General features: G+C 34.9%; 1 protein-coding gene across 2 annotated transcripts; it reads left to right on the top strand.

Annotated features, from left to right (window-relative positions):
* Positions 1 to 1,039: 1,039 nt before the first annotated feature.
* On the top strand, positions 1,040 to 6,110 carry LOC107423739 (E3 ubiquitin-protein ligase DA2L). 2 transcript variants are annotated; one of them, XM_016033355.4, is made up of 9 exons: positions 1,040 to 1,429; positions 2,413 to 2,894; positions 3,383 to 3,434; positions 3,524 to 3,569; positions 3,697 to 3,778; positions 3,885 to 4,029; positions 4,124 to 4,226; positions 4,822 to 4,888; positions 5,201 to 6,110. In XM_016033355.4, the coding sequence occupies exons 2-9, from the start codon at positions 2,703 to 2,705 to the stop codon at positions 5,789 to 5,791; spliced, it is 1,278 nt and encodes a 425-aa protein (XP_015888841.3). In that variant the 5' UTR covers positions 1,040 to 1,429; positions 2,413 to 2,702; the 3' UTR covers positions 5,792 to 6,110. The 2 variants fall into 2 exon arrangements, with proteins under 2 accessions (XP_015888841.3, XP_015888840.3); XM_016033354.4 differs by having other exon boundaries at positions 1,041 to 1,429; positions 5,198 to 6,110.
* Positions 6,111 to 8,275: the final 2,165 nt, after the last annotated feature.

The following is an 8,275-nucleotide window of genomic DNA, read 5'->3' as shown; positions in this document are numbered from 1 at the left end:
ACCAATATGAAAAATTTTACCGACTCAGCTTGATATTCTTAAAAACCTTTTATTTTATTATCATTTTATATATTTTGGACAGCAAAGGAAAAGCTTTTATTTTTATTTTTTATTAGTTCGATGCCATTTTTCATTGTTTCTTTGTGGAGAAATATTATTACGGTGAAAGGGTAAGCAAAGCATTGTAAACTTTGAAAAGTTTCGAGATATATATTTATGTACTTAGTATTGTATTACATATTCATACATGACAAAAGTTATAAAAAGTCTATTAATATTTTTTTTCCAGATATAAGATGATTTTCAATTTGACATTGTGAAATTCTATGGAAGAGAATGTTGCCTCTGTAAGTACCGTTCCTACATATACAATATTTATCAAATAAATAAAACAAATTAATTGTCTCGATAAAGATCAGATTATTATTAAAACCTGTAATTCTAGTAGCCTTAGAGAAAGAAAGCAAGAGGAATGAAGATTGAAATATTTAGAATAATTAAAGGTTCAAATTTAGGTAAAGAAACCGGAGAGACACAAGAAAATATAGGAGGAGCTAAATAATGCATGTTTAGCGCCTATTTTACCAGATTTAGAGAGTTCGATTATAAGATTTAATGTGCCAAATCTTTTTTTTTTTTTTAAATCTTTTAACAAAACCAAACTCGCAGATTTAATTTAATTTGCAGGCTTATCGCTTAAGCAAAGAAAAATATTAATTTATCAATGATAAAATAGAAGTGTGATCGTTCAAATTAAAAAGTCAACATTATCCAATTGATGAGATAAGCTGAAAACAGTAAGAGGATATTAAATATAAGTATTTTTTATTTTTTTTTAAAGAAAAATAAAAACTGTCCAATCAACAGCTCAAATAGTTAATTAGCAGCACGAGGATTACTAAAAGCAAAGCAAGGCAAGTAGACGTAAATAAGTAAAAGAGGCGCGAGTGGATGAACGCGGGTTAAAAGAGCGTGGGAAAAAGCAGAGTGGGGTGGGGGTCGGCTTCTCCTTTAAACCTTTGATGATTCTTTCCTGGTCTACCACTCTTACTCTACCGTCCGTGCCTTGCTTCCTTCCCTCTCTCTCTCCTCTCATAAAAGTTTCGTCGGAAGAGAGCACAGAAGCCCAAAGAAACAATCACAAAAACAAAAAAAATATTTAAAAAATACAAAAATATAAAATAAAATTAAAAAAATAAGTATTAAATTAAAGTAAGCGAGACTCAAATCTCTCTTCTCTCTCTCTCTCTCTATTCCTCTTGTTCGTCTCTCGCTCGCTGTTTGAGGGAGAAAGTTCTGATGCTGTTCCTCTTCCTGTTAGCAAATCTCTCGGTCTCCACTTCCTTCCTCATAGACTCTATCTTTCTCTATCTTCCTATCTAAAATCTTGAACTTTCATTCTCTCCGCCGACGCTTCAGAGAATTCGAGGTTTGTCTCTTCTACCTCTCGATCACTTCGTCATTATTTTTGTTCTATTTCTATCACTTTGATTATTATTATTGAGCAGCCAAAGAAACTGTTTGGACCACATCTTTGCTCTGTGTTTTTTTCTTTTTTCTTTTTTTTTTTTTCTTTATGTTCCTTTTCTTTTTGGTCTTCATCATTTTGTTTTGCTTTTCTAGTGCTTTTTCCTTTCCAGTGCGACGAGTTGTGGGCTGAATTTGGAGTAAAGTTTCAATCTGTTGCTTTTTGTTTATTTTCTTATTATTTCGGCATTGTTTTTGGACTGGAATTTGTTGCCAATTGAACCTCTGCGTTGCTATAACATAGGAAATTAGGGTTCTTGATGTTGTCTCTCAGCGTTTGATTTTGATTCTACTGTGTATTCGCGGGACATAGCGTTTCCTTGATTGTGATTTTTTCTTTTTCGTTTTGTTTATTGTACCTTTGGTACGTTTCGGAAGGAAAATTCTTAGTTGAATTCTGGAATTTTGTTCCAATGCTTGCAAACACACTGTGGAATCAATCATCTTTTACCGTTAACGGCTGCAAGTGGTTGTATATTGAAACTCAGACTCGGGGTCTTCATAGATAGTATGTGTGCTTGATTATAATCTTAAAAATAATAATAATAAAATCAGAAGTATGCATTGCAATTTGATTGCTCTCATTGTTGTTTCTTTTGTTTTTATTGGAAAGCAAAGCATTTCAGTGGACACAGGCCCTATATTCGATAATATCTTTTATTTCATGTCTAAAATGATTGTGGCACTAAATGGTGGGTAAATTGAATTCTGTTTATGAGTTTTAATCTGGTGAATCTGTTATAAAAGAACTATGGTTTCTGAGAAGTTGCTTAATATGATTAACGTAATGAAACTATATGTTTCTTTGTTATTTACTTTTATTAGACCTTTTGGGGATACCTCTGTTTGCATACTGAATCTTAATATGGTTTTAATGATTCACAGGACAGCGTGGGGATGTTCTTCAGCTTCAAATGTTTCGAATTCAAAGACCATTTTTCTGGAGTGTTATTGTGATGTTACATAATTACTACGTCTTTAGCACTACCATATTATAATAGATTTTAGAGTTTGATGTCAAATTGATTTAAGTGTGTCAAACTGCATTTTTCATTTATAGAGATTGATTTCTTGTGAGAGATGTGTGTTATTTTTCTTTAAGTTCCCTTGGTTTGCTTTCAAAAATTTGAAGAATAAACAAAGAAGAAGAGGAAGAAGAGAAAGAATTGTATTTGATGGGTAATAAACTCGGAAGGAGGAAGCAGGTGATCGATGAGAAGTACACAAGGCCTCAGGGGCTTTATCACCATAAAGATGTGGATCATAAGAAGCTCAGGAAGCTCATACTAGAGTCTAAGCTTGCTCCATGCTATCCTGGAGATGAAGAATGCACCTGTGATCTTGAGGAATGCCCAATTTGCTTTCTGGTTTGACTTCTATTGTGGCCCTTTTATTAGATTTTTGATGCTCTATAAATGTATCATTTGTTTTCAACCTATTTAAATGCTTAAAAATTGAACAAATGGGAAAAATAGTTCTTAGTTTTGTAAATTAAGTGGTATTTTACTCCGTGGCAAGCTGAAGAGTTTGACTTAGCTGTAAATTAAGTGGTATATACGTACCTGATTGTCAAAATTTGAACCAGTTGATCATTTTTATATCATTTTGATGTATGGATTGATGCCCTTTTCTTTCTTTCTTTTTTATTTTTATTTTTTATTTTTTTTACCTGCAATTTTGTCCCTTTCAACTCCTTTTGTTATCTTGACAAGATTCAGGGAATAATCCATTAAAGTCAAATTTATAAATTAGTACGCTGGGATGTGGTAGAAATGTAATTTCAATTTGTAAATGTTAAACGTTCTGTATTGCTTTTCTAATTACCTCTTTGGTCTTTTTATCTTCATGTTTTTAGTATTATCCAAGCCTCAATGGGTCAAGATGTTGCAAGAAAGGAATTTGTACAGGTACCCTTCAATTGTAGGTGTTTCTTAAAAGATCATAAATATTGTTATCAAATAAATAATTGAAATTTTTATTTCTTCTTCTTTCCCAGAGTGCTTTCTACAGATGAAGGTTCCCAATTCAACACGTCCTACACAGTATCCTTTATCATGGATTTGATGTGTTCAAAGTTTAATACTATAGCTCAATTTGCAGTTTGTTAGCTGCTTTTCTTCCCTCTATTGGTCCATTATAATTTCTGTTTGACCTACTTAACTTTTTGAGGTGTCCTTTTTGTAAAACCTCGAATTATGCTGTGGAATATCGGGGAGTCAAAACAAAAGAAGAGAAGGCTCTTGAGCAAATAGTAAGAATGAACTTGTCATAATATTTCAACTTCTATGTAATCATGGATTTCTCTGCTGATGTTTGCAGACAGCTATTAAATGTACATATTTTCTTAAATTCTGCAGGAAGAGCAACGAGTTATTGAAGCGAAAATTAGGATGCGTAAACAAGAACTTCAGGAGGATGAAGAGAGACTGCTGAAAAGACAAGAGTTGAATTCATCAAGCAGAAACATGGCACCTGTGGACGTGGAGTATAGCTCGCCAAATGGTATCTTTTTTCACTACAACTGTAGTTTTAAAATGTGTATTTGTTTATTTATTTTGTCAGATAATGGTAAATCCTTTTGTTTACATTGTGACAGTTCTATCTTCAACATCACATGTTGAAGGTGAAGAAATTATTTCTTCTCAAGACTCATGTTCTGCCTCAATGTTTAGATCACCTCCACCACCAAGGGTTAACAGGTCTGTAGTGTCCTTTGCTGTTTGTCGTTTATTTCTAAGTAACAAGTTGGGTTCAAGCAAGGCGTACTAGTTCTTCCTCTAAAATGTTAATGCAAGTTATAATTGGATATTGTTAAACACTTCTTTTAACCACTGAAAAAATAACAAGATACCATCGGCAGCAGTTTTCCTCATAGCAGGCATAAGGTGTATTTGTGAATTGGACTTTGGTATGCATAACTGCATGGAAGATGCTAGTAGATCATTGTGTTGAACATTATGGTCGCACTGTTTGGACTTGTAGTCGGTTACTGGGATCTGACCTGTTTCTTTTGCAAGGAATTTTCCTGATCATATTCCTTGCTTTATTGGATAGATAGGCATAGCCTGTTTTTGGTGAACTTAATTTGGATTATTAAAGTAGTTGTAAAGCTTAGTTGATGCTGTAGTATATAATACAAGTAGTAACCCACATGCAGTTCGTGTGGTATAGCAAGTGTTCGTGAGAGGTTTCCGATTACTGTAACTTTTGGTTCTCGATGGTACATGATGAATTGTTAAAGAATCCAATTCCATGCCATCAGGGCTACTTGCTTATTGAATACTGAAATTGCAGGGATGATGAATTTGACATGGATCTTGAGGATATAATGGTCATGGAAGCAATCTGGCTGTCTATTCAGGTAAAGTTCTAATCTATCATTTTTATATACAGTATTTGGTTATGTTTAATGACCCAGCACCTAGTGCAGTTGAAGTATTGTAGTTGCTTATTTAGAAGGAATTTATCTTGTTTAAGCTATACACCTCTACACTGCTTATACATGCACAAATTTCTAACCCTTCCTCCTGTCCCAAACCCTCTGCCCCCACCCAGAACCCCATACTACTTTATGTTGTAAGTGCTGTTGGATTTTACATATTATGTAATTTAATTGCTCAGTTTTATTCAGCTGATTCACAGACTTTTGAATTGTGTGCATAAATGATAGGAGAATGGCAGACAGAGAACACCAACTTATGTAGATGCGGCTTCTTCTGAACAGTATGTAACAGAAGATCGTTATGTCTCACCAGCCATAGCTCCAGTTGTTGGATCATCGTCGTTGTCATCACCATCTGGGGGACTTGCTTGTGCAATAGCTGCCCTTGCAGAGCGCCAGCAAATGGGTGGAGAATCCTCCAGTAATCCTGATGGGAATGGGTCAGCGTTCAATATGGTTCCAGGGACTAGCAGGTTCTACAACAGGGTGGATGGAGAAGTGGAGAATTATCCACCTGCAGTGAGCTCCACTGATGTATCACCTAATGGCCAGATGGCTTCGACAAGGGATGACAGAGAATGGAATGTTGACCATGGATCAGAGGTGGCTGAAGCAGGGACCAGTTATGCTGGCTCTGATGCAGCAGAAGATGGTAGCAGTATATCTGCCTTGCCACCGTCTGATCAAGTTGAGGACAGCCTTCAAAATGTCCCAGAGCCCATTATTCCTGAGAGCTTTGAAGAGCAGATGATGTTGGCCATGGCTGTTTCTCTGGCAGAGGCTCAAGCCATGACCAGTGGACCTGGTGTTTCCTGGCAGTAATCTTAGGTCATGTTAGTGGCAATTGTATTTCTCAAACAGAGCATACCATGACCACTTAATTAGCTGAGTCTCTCAAGCTAGGGAAACTGCACAAGAAGCGGCACAAAAGCTTGTTTCAAGGTCCAGGCAGTGGCGATTCTCTCAATCTTTACCTCCCTCCGACCTCTATATAGATGTGAAAGGAAACAGATTATTCTAGTGAATGAAAGGCTTATTGTTTTGCTATTTTTTTATAATGATTTTTTCATACCCCCACATTTCTAGCCGAAATATTGGTTGAAAAGTCCCCTTGGAAATGATATCAGTTGGTTCCACATTATTCTTGTGGCCTGTTTACTTCATACTAAGCGCTAGGCGATCAAGGCCACTGCCTTGGTCCCCATAAAAAGGACCCCCTAAAAATTCCATTTTAAATATAATTTTTGCATTTATTTTTATTCAAAAAAATTTGTTTGTTATATAAAATATATTTTCTTTCTGTAAACTGGAAACTTATAATCATTGTTATTATTATTATTATTTTTTTTTTGGTTCTTTATTACTCTTAAATAGAAATCGATGTAATGACTATATTTAAATTCGAAATAATATGGAATTAACATCACTTGTACTGAATTTCAATGAAATTTATTGATATTTTTATTTAATAATATGAATACAATTTCAAACGCAATTCCGCGAGTGTTTTTTAATTTATGTAACTTCAAACCAATGCAAATGCAAAGCATAGAATTGCCGATAGCATAAAGAAAATGGAAGAGTGGTCCTATTTTTGTTGGGCATTGAATGCAAAGAATTTCACCTTTCACTGCTGATGCAAAGCAAAACAGTTGAGTGGGTGGACCAGGAGCTAACGCATGTCAAATGTGGTCCAGTTCACTGTTTCGGTCACAACAAGTCACAGAGCGGTGAAAATGTGGAAGATGGAACTAATTGATAAATACGCAAATGTCCATCTCATAGAGGTGACTCAAAATTTTGGTGCTCTGTTTAGCTTCTGTCTTCTGCGGCCGAATGAATTGGTGGCAGAACAGAGAGCTTTAATAAGTCACTGAGTAAAGCTGATGCTTATAAGATGGTACTGCTACTGCGTCTGCTAAATCTATGTTTTTCATAGTCGTAGGGACTAGGGAGACCACCTTTCCATCCATGCTTATCCTTGCTTGGCCACCATATAAGGTGATACATGCATCTTGGTCACCAAAGGCCTTGTTTGTATGACCCTCTACTAATTGGGTTTTGGTCTGCCCATCTGATTTATCATCCCAATTGCCTCGTCCAAGCCCACAAGAGTTTTCATGCAGAAAATGGAAAAAATGAAAATTTCATAACTCTCCACACTCTCGTTTTTGGATTACATAAAAAAAACAGTGCTATTAAAGCTGCATTATGGTATGTATGATGAAACTGGATTGTCATTTTGTTAATTAATAACTATTTTTTTTTAACCACACTAAGACAATAGAAAATGCTGCTTTTTCACTTGCTGAAGTTAGGATTCAAATTCGGCTCTACCACTTGTGATGATGTGTCTGGGGGCTCTTAAAAGAGAAGACGATCTTTTGAGTGATTAGTGTTTGTACGGCATTGTTAAAATGTGGGTATGGGGCAGTGTCTTAAGGCAATAAATAATGAGGAAGATAGGAGTAGGTGGAGAGATATCAAATACATTAAAAGTATTCACATGCAAATGTCTATTTATATATACATATGAAAATCTCAGCCACTTTCCTCTGCCTTCACATGCTTTGTCATGTTCAAAATTTTCAATATGCTCTCATGTGTATGTATATCTAAAATATCTATAACCTCCTCATTATTAACCTTATACTTTCCTTGTTTTAGTAAAATAATTTATTTTTGACTGACAGTTAGGACCCGCGTTAACCTACATTAATTCCCCCTACTTTAACTAAATTTTATCTACAATGTTTGTCTACTCATTCCTAATTGTAATCTGTGTTGACAATTTTTGTTTTTTTAAAAAAATTATCACAAACTCTTACAATTTACTGTTTCTATGCTCTTTGGAGTAGCAAAGCTTCCGTGCTGTTTTCCCATGAGTGTGAGTGGAACACACGCTCCAATCTTGATCAGACATATATATAGCTATGGAATGGTAGCATTTTAAAAAATTAAAAATAAAATATCTATTTCTCTTTTTTTTGGCTTGAAATAAAATATCTATTTCTTGTCCCTCTTAGGACACCACCGCCATTCAATTTAAAGCTATTGGACCGGTAAATTAAACATTGGGAAAATTTCCGCCGAATAAAAATGCCGATATTAAAGAATAAAAAAATGTAAAATATAGTAGTAAAACATAATAAGAGAAACACTGAATTTGATTGACAAGATTAGCAGCTAATAGCAGGACAGGGAAGTGGAGGTAGGGTGGAATAATTAGAACCATAATTTGATATTTGGTAGTCATACGGTGAAAAGTACGTTTGTCCTCTGGAAATAAGTATTCGTATATCTACA

The sequence above is a fragment of the Ziziphus jujuba genome, chromosome 7 (assembly GCF_031755915.1).
Source record: "Ziziphus jujuba cultivar Dongzao chromosome 7, ASM3175591v1".
Taxonomy (NCBI): Eukaryota; Viridiplantae; Streptophyta; class Magnoliopsida; order Rosales; family Rhamnaceae; genus Ziziphus; species Ziziphus jujuba.
The sequence above is the reverse complement of the archived record's forward strand: the minus strand, read 5'-3'. Positions and strand labels throughout refer to the sequence as shown.